A 16824-nucleotide genomic window follows, 5' to 3' on the forward strand; every position below is an offset into this window, starting at 1 on the left:
GTTTATCCATCTCCCTAGGGATTAGCATCCCCCAGTCATTAACCATCTGCAATTAATCTGCAAGACAGAAGATCCCAAATGTGACTGCACTAGTTGAACTGTGACCCAGTGCTACTGGCCAATCAACATCTGAACAACATCATGCTTGACCTGAGCTGCACAGACACTTACACTGGTCTCAGTGCTATACTTGGGTCTATCATATATATTCAACAGGGGAGAAGGTTACGTAGGCCAAACAATCTTGTGTTGCACTGTGCTTCAGGGTGCAGTACTTACCTGTACTGCCTGTGGTTTAGCATTAAGGTTTCTCCTTGCTCACCTTGTACCAGTTACGGTCGTGCTCAGTGGCAGCACTGTAATACTGCAAGACTTTGGGGATGGTGCTTTCATTGATGCCTTGTAGGTTAAGCTGCCACTCTCCCAGTTTCAGGAAACACCTGATAAAGCAAGTTAGACTGTTACCCTTGAAACAGGACAGACACTAAAACATGAACCAGTTGGCTTACAAGGCTGACTTCATCTGGAATCTAGCTACATAAGCCAGGCTGAAATGCAGACAGAGGGCACTGCTTGGTAGTTGGAATGGCTGCCGATGGCTCCTTCCTATGTTTTGTCTCCCTGGCTTGCTTGACTTGAGGCATGTCCAAGTGCTGCAGGTTGCCCATTTACAGAATGAAGCTAATAACTGCTTTACAGAGGCATCATGAGGCCTAATTAGTGTTTTTAATTGCACCGAAATCCTCCAAAAAAGATCACCATGCAGGTGGCATAGTCTCCCTGTGAGGTGCCTCAAATAACCTACCACCATTAAAACTAGCATGGCGTAGGAATACACTATGACAGCCACCCACTGAGGGTGCATGGAGAATAATGATTCTTGGTTTAGCCAAGGATATTAACTCCACCCCCTGGGGGGAAGAAAATAAATGCTTCCCATGTTGTAAGATGGGTTGCGAAGGTTTGTGAAGTTTGATGCTTAGGTCTCTCCGCGGGCTATAAATACACACCTAACACAGCTCAGTCCTTTTTAACTTTTGCAACTTCCAATTAGCATCACGCATCAAGAACCCCGTCTTCAGCTCGTAAGCACTTGCCATTCAAGCTAATCATTATGCAAGATTTAACAGAGAATGGCTGTTATAAAGTTCTCATTGTCATAAGGGTTTAGGAAATATATTGGTGCTTTAAAAAATTCCCTTCAGCAATAAATCATCATTTTGAATCATTCAGCAAGAAACAATAGACTTGTCAGAGCTGCCAAGCCCTGGGGAGGGAAGCTGACATTACTGGATGCATTTTTAATGCAATGCTGTTTTTGAAAAGGATCTTTCATGCTGGGCACTCAGTGGCTGAGGGCAGCACCAAAGTGCCTGAGCTGCCAGAAGCATGGACGTGCCAGTCATGTGGAAAGCGCATCTTTCCTGCTGACTGGTTGCCCCCCACTCCCAAAGTCCCTAAAGAATGAGTCATGCAGAGACCGCTGTCTTTTTTGTCCAATCAGCTACACTACAGGAAAAATACAGCCAGCTGCCTAGGACAAACACAAGCTTGTTTCAACCGAGTCTGATGGCGTCTAACCTACCAACAGACCTTCTGGACCTGCAAAAGGCTGAGTGGCTGCAATTATGCAACAGGTCTGCATGTCATCACGTGACTGGCCTCCACCAGCCAAATGAAGGAGAATTATTGTCCAGCTTGTTTTCTGCATGGCCTTTGTAATCTGAAGAGATATGCCAGTGTAATGACCCAAACCCAGGGTCACGGAGGACCTGGTACTAACCGTGCCATAAGCTTGTGCAGCTCCTGCTTGTGCTGCTGGTCCTCAGTTGCAATAGCATGTTGTGCCTGTTGCTGCATTGTCTGCACAAAGTGCTGCATGTGCTGGAATGCATCAATCTGCAATCAGATGGTGAAAGCATGAATATGTGGGTTAAATAGAGCTTCCCAAAGGGCCAGAAAGGTTCAAGAAAAACAGGATTCATGGGAATTGCAGCATCCCATACTTTTCCCCTTAAATGCCCTTTCATCACCTACACATACAGTAATGCTTTACACGGTACAATAAATCCATTTATACAGCTACATTCTTTCACTGCACACATTGGCTTTAACATCCCTGAGCCTCAGACTCCTTAAGTTAACAATTCTGAAATAAATCAACACCCCATAAATATGGCAACTGAATGGCTACTCGCAGGAATGAATTAACTGCATCCTGACCACACTCATCTTCGCATCAGACAAAAAGTCATGAGCCTGGCTGAACTGACAGGCCTTGACGCTGTGCTCTAATGGCCAACAAACCCTGATGCTGGCAAAGCAATGAAGTCAATGCTAACAAATGAGAACCTTCCACAGAAAAGGTTCTGCTGCTGCTCCTTCTGATAAATCTTGTCCTAGAACATGAACGGAGGGGTCTTATTTGAATTGTGATGGGACCTGGGGGAGGTCCCTGATTATTTAGGATTCTAGTGAATGAATGAATGTAATTCACTTGAAATGCACTTGGAAACCAACTGACAGCTGATAAACAGCATGTAAGCTATGTAACTCCTGACAGCCTCCCAAATTTATGTGCTTTATAATCTTCAATTGTCTGTGCCATTATCAAAACGACAAGCAAATTGATGGCATCCAAGATTACTGGAAATCTGCCTATGCTACATTTACAGCTGTTTGAAAAAATGCTGCCTAGGGGAGATTTACCACTTCCTTCCTCAACCTATGGACTTCGCTCAATAGTGTAAGTCCTGGAGTGAAGCATGGTGGATGCCTCAGCTAGTAAAGAGCTATATAGATCCCTCTGTAAGGCTCTGGAATGTCTCATGTCACTGTATATTGCTCTTTTTCTGTTAGCCTACAGAGAGAAGAGTGCCTAAACAGTTTGAGAAGGTAAAATTTGTTGGGGGGAAAAAGTCTTTAAATTCACTGAAATTAAAAGACAAGAAAGGTTAAAGTTTCAGGTTAAAGCAAAGAGGTGCGTGCAATTCACTGGAAGCAATTAGAGTAAGAGTTCGCCATGATCGTGAGGCATGTTGCTCCCTTTTCTTGAAATCTAAGAGGTCACTCCAGGTCAGGAAACACACAATGTGCCATTAACAGCTTGATTTGTTTTTGTTCAGTGTAGGGGAATGAACATTCTTCTCATTAATGGAGCCATTTAGGAGGGAGAGACAAAAATTACCTGAATTGGAATGACTCATCTGCACAGTGCAAATGTCAACCACACTCTTCAACTTGCTGAATTCAATCAATCAATAGGACTGAGGGTTTTCACCCTGAGGCAGAATATGGAAAGTTGTCACACTGCTAATGTGAGCAGAAGGGTGGCAGGAGCTTTGTCCATGGTTAGAAAAGCACCCACCCTTCTTGAATGTCCATTTAAAAATGATGGTGCTACCTAAAACTAATGTTTGTCTGAAACAAGTTACTGTTTAAGAAACATCTCTTCCTACCTCCTTCTCTTACATGCTTCCTGGCCTCCCTATCCAGAACAGAGCTCCTCTCTTTCTGTAAGTGTTGAAGATTAATTATTGTGAACTGTAATGCAGAGCACTTGTGCTTATTTAAGTGGGAAGTGTATTTTAATAAGTCAGGTAAAAAAAAAATCAATTTGCAAATTTTGCAGGAGGAGGAGTCTACATGGATTGCAACCACTGAGAGCAGCCTGTGTTAGAAGCAGCACTGTGGGGTTTATTCTAATCAGTTCTGTTGTCCCACAACTTTAAGAGACTGCAGGGGCTTTGTGGAAGCTCTACAGATAGGCCTCCCTTCGTCTCCTCCGTGGATTTGGCAAGTGCTATATTAGAAACAGTTTGCTAACAACAAAGAGCAAACTTCAGGGCATAACGGAATGATTCCAGATTGAAATTTTGCAGAGGAAAACTCAATTTCCCACTTCTTTGGATCCACAAAGTCACACAAGATCCTCCAGCAAGTTCATGTGCCTCATTATATAACATCCTATACCCAGCTGGATGTGTGCATGCTGTTCCATAGACTCAGACCTATGATAAAAAAGCCCTGTTCAATCACACTCTCCATTCTCCGGGACAGAAGTGCATCTCCCAAAATACATTCATCCAGGTGAAAAATACATCTGGTGTGCAAAGAGTCCATTTAGAAGAGAGCTCACAGCCAAGGTTGAAACTTGCACACAATTTTGGAACTAGTGCCAACTTCTGGGTTAGACACTGCTTATGTGGCGGAACAAGCACATACAAAGCTTTACAGATGAGACATTACAAGTCATGGCCTTTGCTTAAAGAGGTTATATGATGCAATAAAGACAGGGAACACTGAGTAAGGAGAGAGGGTTGATCTGAAATGTCTTTCCTTTTTTTCAGTCTTTGTTACTCTCCTTTCCTGTCATACTGAAGCTCCTCACTCATGGTCCTGCACTATCTTGTCCTGGCTTGTTCTCCCTTCATTTCCTCTCCCTTTCTCTTATCCCTCCATGAAGAGCTGTATACTGCACAGGGCAGGGCCTGGAGGGATACTTCAGTTAGCCCAGGTCTTGGAAGCTGTACAGTCATGCTAGTGCTAGGTTCCACCCAGCAAATTTGTTTTATTTCTTGTTTAGAGCTAGCTCAAGGACTTCCTGAGGGCACTGCAGTGTGGCGATACCCTTTGTGCCACCTTTCATTCTGCTGTCTACAGTTGCATCAGCCTTTTCCACCTTGTCTGCCATCCAGATGAAGAACAGAAAGAATATGGATAAATGGAGGTTGTTTCTTAAAGGCAGCCACTGGATAATGAAGTAACCCCTCAGAAAAATGTAGTGGAGAGAGCAAGAAAAGGCTCTTGTGCAGAGCAGAGTTGCAGGCAGCTCCCTCTGCTTTTTACATTTAAGTGGCAAGTGCTAAGGCTAAGTCCTTGGAAATGGCTCCTGTCCCAGAGCTGGCAAGTCCAGACAGAAACAATGAGAAAAATGTGGCAGAATATGAAAATAACTAGAAGTTTTAATATATATTAAAAAGATAAGTTATCCAGTCTGCAGCTTACTGGATTTGAGTCTATAAATTCCCACTGTGTTGCAATGTCAGAAGCATTCATCCTAGGTCCCCCACAACCAAGTTACTCTCTTGACAAATCCCTACGCGTTTTCCAGCTGTCTTGCAGTTAGATGCCTTCATCTGTTCATAGATTCATAGATGTTAGGGTCGGAAGGGACCTCAATAGATCATCGAGTCCGACCCCCTGCATAGGCAGGAAAGAGTGCTGGGTCTAGATGACCCCAGCTAGATACTCATCTAACCTCCTCTTGAAGACCCCCAGGGTAGGGGAGAGCACCACCTCCCTTGGGAGCCCGTTCCAGACCTTGGCCACTCAAACTGTGAAGAAGTTCTTCCTAATGTCCAATCTAAATCTGCTCTCTGCTAGCTTGTGGCCATTATTTCTTGTAACCCCCGGGGGCGCCTTGGTGAATAAATACTCACCAATTCCCTTCTGTGCCCCCGTGAGGAACTTATAGGCAGCTACAAGGTCGCCTCTCAACCTTCTCTTGCGGAGGCTGAAAAGGTCCAGTTTCTCTAGTCTCTCCTCGTAGGGCTTGGTCTGCAGGTCCTTGACCATACAAGTTGCCCTTCTCTGGACCCTCTCCAGGTTATCCGCATCCTTCTTGAAGTGCGGCGCCCAGAATTGCACGCAGTACTCCAACTGCAGTCTGACCAGTGCCCGATAGAGGGGAAGTATCACCTCCTTGGACCTGTTCGTCATGCATCTGCTGATGCACGATAAAGTCCCATTGGCTTTTCTGATGGCTTCGTCACACTGCCGACTCATGTTCATCTTGGAGTCCACTAGGACTCCAAGATCCCTTTCCACCTCTGTGCCACCCAGCAGGTCATTCCCTAGGCTGTAGGTGTGCTGGACATTTTTCCTCCCTAGGTGCAGCACTTTGCATTTCTCCTTGTTGAACTGCATCCTGTTGTTTTCTGCCCACTTGTCCAACCTATCCAGGTCTGCCTGCAGCTGTTCCCTGCCCTCCGGCGTGTCCACTTCTCCCCATAGCTTTGTGTCATCTGCAAACTTGGACAGAGTACATTTGACTCCCTGTTGGGTGTTTTCATCCATGATCATCTCACAAATCTATTTTGATCATTCATTATTCAGGTTGTGGCTATTTTTCTTGTTTCTCTCCTGGTTACCATGGTTGGGGACACAAGTGAATATCTCACCATAACCATGTGTGGTTGACCAGCTCCTTCCCCCTCCTGCAGCTCAGAATCTTGACCAAAGGGATAGCCCAATGGACAGCAAAATACCCTTCTAATGAGGTGACAGGACCAGGCATGGGGTGGTAAATGCTCTGAGGACATCAGTGAAACTGCTGAAAATGACTCTTGCCCGTGTCATCCAGGAAACTGTCACTGGTTCATTACAGAGAAGGTCTGATCACAGGAGATAAAAATTGGGTTTGAAAAGTTTTTTCTTCCCAAACAACAGACAGACTTGTTAGTTAGGGAGGAGAGTTTAAGAACAAATTCCAGTCCTGGTTTTCTTGCTTGGGAACTAGAAAGCTAGTGACTAGGACACTGCAAGAAACAAACACGAGCAATGGAGTGTGGAATAGATTCTCAGCCTCTCAATGATACGTACCTTACGAGCGCTCTTCCACATGTGTTTCATATACGCATAGGTCACTTGGGGATGAACTGTTGGCAAAGGGTGGTCTAATTGTCGAGATGGATCTACTCCAAGGAGTAGCACCAGTGTCTTGTGGGCCAAAGCCTTGAAAGAATGACAAAGAAAAAAGAAGGTTATAACAAGATCACTCTCACCTCTACCTTCCCCTTTTCATACCTATGTCTGAAAGACATTAAAGCGAGTGTGCTGCTTTGTTTGACAGGAACACACAGGCAAGTTACGTCATGTAGAAACTGCAGCTCTGCACTCACAACCACGTGCAAGACTAAACTTCTCAGACACGCTCATGGGAGTTTACACAGAACATAAGATTTGACAATTCAGCTTGGTTTCTGTGGGGATTTCTTTCTCCAGGAACCAATGATGTACTAGGCCTTTATTCCTCGTGGGCACAGACTTTCCCAGCAAAAACTAGTTTCACAGGACTGTCAAAAAGGCCATGGATTAAACCCGAGGCCAAACACTGGCACTGAAGCAATTTAGGACAAATTTCTGAGCTCAAGGAGCAACTGGCACATTGAACGTGCTGTGCTGTCGGGAATTTAGTGATTAACATGATTCACTGGGGAGCGGAATGTAATTTTGTAACCTTGCAGTAAACTGTTACTGTCATTATTTATATGCAGGGATACGGGAAGACTGGCAATATAGCAGCTCAATTACTACTTCCCAGATTTATAAGGATGGCCCCCTTGAAAGACCGTATGTTTTTTCCTGGCCTGTAAGGTTATATTTTTACTTCAGAGGCCAGCAGTTTGTGGGGTTCTTTGTGGTTTACTATTTTTTGGGGGGTAATAAATACTACTGCAGTGACTGTCCAGGCTAGGCCTGTAATATAATGCTACTAACATAACTTCCTAAATACGACAGAAAGTGCTACAAAAAGAGCCAAGGATGATTAATGTTACCCATGCTACATGAGAGTTTGCAGGCCCAGCACAGGAATGAAGCTTGGCTGGAAGTTTCTCTCAGGTTCAATGCTGTTCCCTTGAGGACAGCATTGTGTCCACAAAGCTCCAAATCCAGGCAGACTCCAGTTCTGGCAGCTTCTAACCAGTCTCCTCATACATTTTACTTAAGAAAACAAGGAATTTGGGAGAAGTTTCTAGCTAACATGGAATGGTGAAGCCAAGGGTCTAGAAAGCTGGGTTTGAAACTAAGGGCTTGACAGGACTCACCAGTCTTCCACTCTTGCCACACAGGCTGGCGTACTTGAGCCAAGTCCTCATGTCCTCATGAGGACTGACCACAAGGGACCGAACCATAAGTATTCTCTGCCAGTCTTCCACAATACGCTGGCAGCCCTGGGCAAAAAAAACAGACAGAACTTATTCTTGCTGTCTCTTCCTCTGGGATCATCCTCTCCCACTTATATTTCCAGAACTAAAGACACCATTACAAGACGGGAGAGAGTGCTGTACTTGGATTTCACAGCAAACAGAAACAGGGCACTGAATGGTCACATTCTTAATCTTGCTATGTATAAATAAGGATAAGCTCCTATGCCTTTGGTTTAGTGGTCAGAACTGCATGAATAGCCAACTTGGGGCTTTAAGTCAAATGGCATCGTCTAATGGAAAAAGCATGGCTTTGTACAGCAGGAGTGGATCCAAAAGCCGAGCAGCTATTCCTGTGCTGTCAAAATAACCAGGCAGGGGTTTCACAACATTTTCTAACCTGGCCTGAAGCTCTATTTTGGTCTCAGCCTTGGCTTGTTCCAATGTCAGAAGGTGCAACAATAACAAAAAACAGTTCTTAACAAAAACTGCAAAGCTACATTTCTGTTCCTGTCCCTTCTCTTGTCCTTGCTTGCTGCTGATTTTTACAGATTGAGGGGACTGATTTGATAGGAACTGCAAGGCCATATACTAGGGTAGGGGACGACTGCCAGAAGAGGATGCACAGCATGATCTGGCACTGAAATTGTAGGGCACGTGGATACTAGTGTCAAAGGCAGAGTGGTGGGGAGGTGTGTCTCTCCCCAAGTGGTGCTAGCCATCTATTGTGGCTTGAGCTCACCAGGTTGATCAAGTCCTTCAAGGGTGAGATAAAAGGGTGTTTGAGGACTCCAGAGTTTAGGTACAGCCAGAATCTGTTCAGACTTGCACCACCCCCAAGGTGGACAGTGGACTTTGTCCAGTAGGGTTAAGCACCTTCCTACTCCACGCTTTTGGCCCCTCAACTCTTGCAAACTGGGTTTGGGCACATTAGGCAGTGAAAGCCTGTTCTTCAACGCCTAAATAAACCTTCCATCAAATTGGCCAACTGGATTTCGTAATTTTTTAATAGAGATGCTATAAAACGTGCAAGAACTGCATGTACTGTTTTTCAGGGCCATAAACAGCTGTATTCATAGGCATTACCCTCCCAGTCACTCACAACCTTTCCTCTCCAGTGAAACAGTCACTGAGCTTTTCCAGACAGGAATGCAGCTTGGAGGTGAAAAGCTTTGTCACAGCTTCCCAAATGGCTGAAGAGCTCACAGCAGCAACAGGTCATTAGTCTTTGGCATGGAGGCACAAAGAGGTGGAGGAGGAGGGAGAAATTCTTCCTCTAGACAGAACACTTAAGTCTCAAGTGGTATGAACACTGTGTTCCGACTATACCTGTCCTCAAAAAGGAACATCTCTGAATGGTGCTGGAAGCTGTATGAAGCATGCTCTGCTTCATACAGAGGTCTTTTTTTTATGCAAGAGCTCCCTTCTGAAAGGATACCCATTCAGAAGAGTCTTAATTCTTGGGAGGTGTCTTGGCTTTGTGCTCTTTGAGGAAAGAGATGTATTAGTTTCCCTGTGGGAGGGAGAGGTCTGTGGCTTAGGCCATTTCAAACTGGACAGGGCAAATCAAAGGAAAACATCATGGAACAATGTTGCACTGCTTAGGGAGTGGGTGAGGTGCCCTATAAAGAGAGAGGTTTCCTGTGAGTCTTTGTATGTAGCTGCAGCAGCTGGCTTCCCAATATTCTTCTTCCTGATCATTTGCTCATGTTTCTTAAGCAGAACACTCACCCCTCTTTAAATGCAGGCAGGAAGATAATGAACTTTGATAAGATGGGGTGTCTATGATATGCTAGAAGTGTCCTAGCTTAACACCTGTACACCAGAGCAAGTGTTCAGAAAAATGGCCATGGAGGTTTCACAGATACCTCTGTTCCATACCGCTCCCATCAGAACCAGCTTTGGAGAAGGCCAGTTTGCAAGTTTGCATACTGAGCTTTAAAATGATTGACTGTACCACTAAAACTCCAGAGGTACTGACTTTGAATCTATGCAAGACACTTCTGTGAGGGAAACAGGTGGTGAATGCCACTGGGGCAAGAGAAAGGTGTTGAGTGCCTATGTCTGGGATAGTACCAGGAGTTGTTGCTGCTCAGTGTATAAGAGCCCAAGCATTTGGCTGCAAGCATACTGTTTTTTGAGGCAGATTTACCTGCAGTCTCTCCCACCATATCTGGCGGATGATCTCACGCCGTTCTGGGACAAGTTTATACTGGATAACCTCTTCCAGCTCCGACAGCATCTGGCAGGATACCATCGCCTGAAGGAAATAATTACATTCCATTCCAATTGCTGCACAATGAATCCACAGTCAAGCATCTATACTTAACTTGACATCAAAATCCTAGGTTTATCTACTGACCAAGATGGAAAAAACAAGTAGTTCTCATAAAGACCTTGATAATCCACTGTCTCCCACACTTCTTCAAAGAGATCTAACAAGGAACCCCCAGTTCTGAATTTTGCAGGGGTGGGTGGAAACAAGAGAATTTCACTTGTGTTTTCACTTGATCCTGAGCTTCCTCTGCAGTAGTACAAAACTCAAACTGAATCCTAGTCTAAAGAATGACTTCCTATTGAAAAAGACAGAAGTTAGGTCTTGGCTTCTCCACAGAGCCAGGAATTAACTTCTGGACTCAGGCAGGGGCAGAGGCAAGGGCTGGCTGTGAGAAGCCAAGTTCTAGTGCACCAATCAGACTTGTTTCTTACTCTGCTTCTCAATGGATTCAGACCCTTTCATTAAGGCCCTCAAAATCCAAAGGGCCATTTGAAGTCTGTATGACCTGGATGGGCCCTATAACTAGAAAATGAACACAGCGAGGAAGTTCTGATCAACGTATTAAGGCTCCACATCAGAAACTCACCCCATAGGCCCGACTGTAGCTCTCTCCTGCCATGGCAGTCAGCTCAGCATCCAACAGGTCTCTGGCTTTGTCGATGCACTGGAACAGAAGTGGAGATATCACTGATGAGCTTTGTCTAAAGGCAGCTACATCTTACATGGCCACTAAGTGATCCCCTTCAACAATTCCATAATGAAGTGTCACTACATTATACTGTCATGGTTAGAAAGGATGGTCACCTGCAGGGAGAATTAACTCTAAAATGGAAACTAACAGGTAGCTGGAGAATCCAGTACTAGATGCAGGTAAAAAAGGGAACTACATTTATAACCTGAATGTGACCAGTCCAATGGTCATTAGATTCCAAAGTTTACAGGGCTTTTGATCCCAGTATCCTTGCAGAACTCACCAGCTACCATGGAGGAAAGAAGTTTGTGTGCAAAACACCCAGTTGCAGAAACGGCTCGAGAGTTTTGGCTTCTTGATAATGTAAAGTTACCCAAGACAGGCTCACCTTTCTACATGCCCCAGTAAGTTTCTAAGAGCTTTATAGACCTTGCAAATTCTGCTTCTCTCAATGCAAAATAAACAAAAAACGCATTGGAGGCATGAAACAGGGTCCTGCTCTGGTGCTACTAATTATATAAATCTCTCATCTGTAGCTTTTCCCTTTCAAAATGTTAAAGGTTAATTACAAATCCTAGTATTTTAAATGCTTGGCTAATTTTCTTATGCACATCATTAAAGATTTGTGTATGGGTTCTGACAGGCCAGATTGGATGACTCCTTTATCTAGTTGTGCAAGTCAGCACAGAATTCTGAGAAACACTACACAAGTGTCCTCAGAAATAATCAAGTGTGCTTCACAGCTGCACAGTGAAAACAGGACCTGTGAGTGACATGTCACAGATGCACTTGGATCAACATATTTCTGCTCAGCAGGATCCCCTCATTCCTACTCCTAGTCTAAGAATTAAAGGTTTTTCCTACTTCTAGAAAGTAAAAGAGAACTAGGAATCCACTGCAACATCTTGTGGACTGAAAAGGATTGGTAGATACATGAACACGTGATGACAAGGAGATTCTGATATTCAAGTCTTCTGCCATCTGTCCTCTTAACAGAAGACTGTGTTTTGTAGAATAGGTTTAACAGATATGATGTTTCTTGCAACTTCCTCTTGCTTGCCAAATGTGCCCACCAGTACAAAGAGCCAAAAGACTATGGTAGTTTGCACTTTACAACTCTTGAACCAATGTTGCCTTGACAGACATCTACTACAGTATTCCAAGAAAGAAAAGACAAGCTCAGCAGTTGGGGATAAGAATATCAACTGGAGGGAAGTTATTCCTGAGTTATATCTATCTGCTCTCATAGAAATTCCTTGTCTGCATGGAAGAGCATGTGATCTTCAGTAGGAATTTACAGGCACGAAGTCATGAAGAAAAGCACATACCTGCTGGGCTAATGAAAAGAGGTCCTGATGAAGTGCCAGTACAGCCCTGTAGAAGGCCCCATCATGGGTGTCCCTTGGGATCATACAGGTATATTCCTCCATGCTGTCCCACTGACCTGCAGAGACATGGACACCCCGATGACACAACAGCCCTCTCTCAAACCATTACAGAGTTGGATTACAACAGGGCTATGCACTCAGTACCAAGGGCTGGGTTCCACAGTGCTATCAGATCCTTTCAAAGAAACTAAACTGGAGCTCTATAGCACTGCTTTGGAGAACGGAATGTCCCCCATGCAGGTTCTTGGGATGACAGAGGGAACTACAGACCCTCACTTGTTAGAAATGCCCCATGATTCAAAATCATTTAATGTTCCACCTACACATTTTTTTTTACTTGAAGCATTCTTCCCATTTGAACTTGGGCCCCTTTTCATTTGTAGTGGGCTGTGAAGAGCTCCTATGCACCCTGTCTCATGCTACAAGGACCAAGAGAACATGATGTCACATCAGCAAAGCTGGAAGGGATATGTTACCTAAACCCCAGGCAGCAGCAGCAGCCATCCTAGCCATCTTAGCTTGAGTTTCATCATTCACTTGCGTCCACTTCTCACAGCACTGCTGGTGAAGTTGGCCCCTAGGAGGAAGAATTGAAAACATCAGGTCAGAGAAAGACTTCCTTGATGGTCTTCTTACTGGCTGCTGACAGATCTGAAGCCCGTTTCTCCCCCCAAAAAACCCCAACACGCTATAGCAGAAGCAACAGTGCATTAGTTTGACCCTGCTCTGCAGCGTCTATATAGATAGGGCACTTCAGTGGGGCTTTTTGGAGCTTTTATCTAATAGCTGATTCACAATTAAAAAAAAAGCCCTACTAAAGAGCTCAATCTATACAGACACTGGGAAAGCCAGGTCCAACTAACACAATGCCTCTTTTGAGTATGTGCTGGTATCGGCATTGGGCATGCGAAGTTTAAAGAAAAGCGCCATGGGGGGGTTACGTCTGTAAGCAGCCACTTTGATTAGCATTCACCTTTCACAAGCATAAGTTGTATTTAACCCTGTCATCGTCTTTCATGTAGAGGACAGTGAGGTCCAGAGATGCAGCGTCATTTGGCTGACATATCATTTACCCTCAATTTAGTTCAAGATCATGGATTTTTTATTTGTTCAAATTATAACAAGTCCAAGACTGCTTTGTGTTCATCTGAACTCATTCATGCTTATTATAAAAAGGGGACCGTTGTCTCTGGCTTAGAACACAGAACTACATCAAAATGTACAGAACGAAGTCTTCCTGCTTGAAAAGAAGGTCACTGATAATTTCTTTGGTAACTTGAAGATGAGCAACACTTTTGATGAATAGCCTTTTGTATGGTTTTTGGACTCCCTACTTTGTCAAATGTTCTGGATAAACATGTTATGGGATCGGTGTGTTTTGAAAAGCAATGCTGAGGAATGAGAACTACAACAAGCTTGTATATAGCTCTATGACAGTGAGTTCTCAGAGGGGTCTCTCCCCAATCCTATTAGACAGAAAACATGAAGATTTTTTTTTTTTTTTAAATTAGATCTTGAATGCTTTAGGGATCTGACTTTTTTTTTTTTTTAGTATTGTGATTTCAGAATTTATTTCTCAGCCTGGAAGTTCTGTACCGGTGGAGTAGTTGCCAACCATGAGGACAACCAACTTGCTTTCTCACTGCTGTTCTCTCCTCCCAGAGAGGAAGATGAATGAATCAACAAAGAGAATGGATGTGCTGCCATAGGCAAGACAGCAATACTGACAGCTTAATGGCCCAGGAAAAAAAAACCCAGCAGCAGCAGTAAATCAGCATCCAACATGAGCTAATAAAGAAGCATAGCTCTTGCAGACATAATTACATCAGGAGACAAGTGGCTAGGCATATCTTGGTTGGACCTTCAAACTGTCACAGCACAGAGTACTCAGAATTGATGCAGTACAGCATCAGTTGTAGGGAAACTGTCAAATATTGACAAGTGGAAACAAGAAGCTCCAATAGCAAAGTTTAGCACTGCTCTGAGAGAGGCAGCAACCCAAGTACACTGAGACACTAAATTCTCAGTCTTGGGTCTTCACGTGGGCATGGTGTTATTCAGTGACAAGAAATAACCACTCTTCTTCATAGTGATATAGCCAGGTATCAAACAGAAAGGGAGCATGAAGTATTTTTCTGTGTGTAAGTCCAGTTCTATCATACCATACGCTGCCATGCTTGTGAAATGAGCTCCCAAGATATTCTGCCATGCAAAAGCTGGCTCATCCTTTTTTGCCATGAGACTGCTAACTTGTGCAGTGTGTGTTCAGAATCAGAACCTCATTGAATGGATGCAGGGTTTTGCTTTAAAGACAGAAACCTACATGTTACAGCCAGCTTTTACTTTTTAGATCGTATCTGAAAAGTCAATTCATTTTGACTTCCCAAATGAGCCTGGAGACTACAACTACTCTAAAATCTTCAGACACCAGGTCTGACTTTCCTTCTACCCTCCCTTTCCCCCACAAATAAATAAACTCAAAGAGTGTGTAGAGGAGAATTAGTAACTGTGAAATCTAGTGAGGAGCATCTCATGGCAGGGATTCCCACTGCAGCTGCCTGAACATCACATGTGCCATAACACACCAGAGAGAAGGAGAGTCACATTTCCCATGCTGTTAGGACGCAAAGTAAACATCTTGAACATTATTTGTGCTGAGAAATGGCCTTCTGCACATCAGGGAAGGCCTCAGTGCAAATCAGGACACCAAGAATTTCTTCCTTCAGTAAGCAGTGTCTCATAACTTCAGTAGAATAAAAATCTTTCATAGGTATTCTACTCAAATACAGGGAAGCAGAGGAGTCTGAAGGGATGCTTTTATGAAAACATGCATCCTGCAGCATCTCATCCCTGCACAGTGAGCTGCACACAGCCTGTTCCTTGGGGCAGATGACAGAATGCCCTTGAGGCAGTCTCCATTTTTCCTGCTGTGGAAAGAAAAACTCAATTTAGGCAGCAGGAGAGCAAAAATGCTGTTAGATTTTGGGGCTTCTCAGGCAGCTCAGTACAGTTTCCAGGCTATCAGTTAACCTAACAGCACAAAGTCCTCAGTGATAAGGAATCTTCTTCCCAGTGTGTCATCCTCTACTTCACATCAGGACCCATCAGCACCGAGTCCTACTGACATGAGCAGCTCAGCAGAGAGGCAGGAGGCCAGGACCAGTGCAGAGTTGTCATGCCCTCCGGCAGAACGGAGCATTACAGAGCACAGGGCCTGTCTTCCCCAATTAGCCTCTGTGACTCAGGATGAGCCTGGGGAAAAGCAAAGGTGCTTGGCTAATGGGCGAGTCTCTCAGTCACTAACAGGTCTCTGGTGGAAACTGGCTCTAACAATTCTTAAGCCAAAGGCACAAACTGCTTATGACAGTGAATGCCAAGAAGGACAAAAAAACCTAGCATATGCTGAAACAGGTCAGGATGAAAGAAACACGGCCAGACCCGGTGAGGGGTTTCAAACGGAAGCCCTGGCTTGGCACAGACTCATTTAGGTGGTTGTTGGCAAGCAGGCAACTTTGCAAATGGCAATCTGTGCCTTCCAGGTGGGAACAGGAGTACACAAATGCTGGGTTCTCCCTTGTGCTTCATGATTTTGGGGGGTGGTTCTGATCTATGCTGCTCTGTGATGTTTCCCTAGAGCTCCCCACTGATACTGTCCCTCATGATGACAGGAGGAAGAGAGCGGACATCCTCTTCCTGGATGAACTTGGCGCATCAGACAGCTCCTCCTCTTAAAAGGCTCAGACAGCACATTTCCAACACTGGCCCCAAGGTGCTGCCCTAACGAACACAGTGAGCAGGAACTAGACACTCTCCAAGCATTAGGAAAGTACAAATAAATAGGAATCCAGGCAAGATGTTTTCCCCTTGAGGGTGTTATACGTGAAATAATTTGCCAGGCAAGGCTTTAAAAGCTAAAAGGAACCAAGAGAAAATACAGGAGGAAACTAGGTCTGGTATTCATTCAGACTGGAAAGACTACTTAAGGTAACCAGGTTTTTCCTGATCTTCAGAATTCCCCTCCCCTCTTACCATTCACCAAGAGCCTCCAGGCAACGCATACGTCCCAACATTAGCTCAGGATCATCCTTGTTTGTGTCCATCTTCTTGTCATAAGCCACAAGTGCATCCTCCCACTCATGGAGCTTCTCATACCAGGTAGCTTGGATTTCCTGTAGAGCAGAGGAAAATAAGAAGAAACCCCAAGATTAGCAACCACCACCACTGACAATTATGGTAGCTTTTTCCTGGAATGCCCAGTTCACTTGCAATTCAAGGCAACTGCACTGTCACCCAGTGAATACTAATTCTTGATGACCCTCGTAGAAGAAAGAACGTGGTTTTCCAGACAGGCTACAAAAAAATAAGCCAACTAACTGAAGATCCTCATTTCGGCCACACCATTCTTTCTTTAAACTGTTGATTTCTATGTCCACTTTAGTTTTCAGGAAATAAAAATCTGCTTTGACTATTAAGGATTTTTTTCCAGGCAGGACTCCCTGCCAATGTTCTTTTCAGCTCAGTCCTTGGCAGCTCTTGTTC

At 44.4% G+C, this 16824-nt stretch overlaps 1 protein-coding gene across 5 annotated transcripts in view; it reads right to left on the reverse strand.

Annotated features, from left to right (window-relative positions):
* Positions 1–16824, reverse strand: part of MTOR (mechanistic target of rapamycin kinase) — a 102734-nt gene that overhangs the window by 18593 nt on the left and 67317 nt on the right. For all 5 annotated transcript variants that reach the window (XM_019493846.2, XM_059716878.1, XM_059716877.1 and 2 more), the window contains 9 exons: positions 16315–16454; positions 12762–12862; positions 12226–12341; positions 10793–10870; positions 10081–10188; positions 7830–7955; positions 6604–6735; positions 1784–1899; positions 323–440 (listed from right to left, as the gene is read on the reverse strand). In XM_019493846.2, coding sequence (XP_019349391.1) covers positions 323–440; positions 1784–1899; positions 6604–6735; positions 7830–7955; positions 10081–10188; positions 10793–10870; positions 12226–12341; positions 12762–12862; positions 16315–16454 — 1035 coding nt within the window. The remainder of the gene's footprint in view (positions 1–322; positions 441–1783; positions 1900–6603; positions 6736–7829; positions 7956–10080; positions 10189–10792; positions 10871–12225; positions 12342–12761; positions 12863–16314; positions 16455–16824) is intronic.

Source organism: Alligator mississippiensis, chromosome 13 (genome assembly GCF_030867095.1).
Source record: "Alligator mississippiensis isolate rAllMis1 chromosome 13, rAllMis1, whole genome shotgun sequence".
NCBI classification, from domain to species: Eukaryota; Metazoa; Chordata; order Crocodylia; family Alligatoridae; genus Alligator; species Alligator mississippiensis.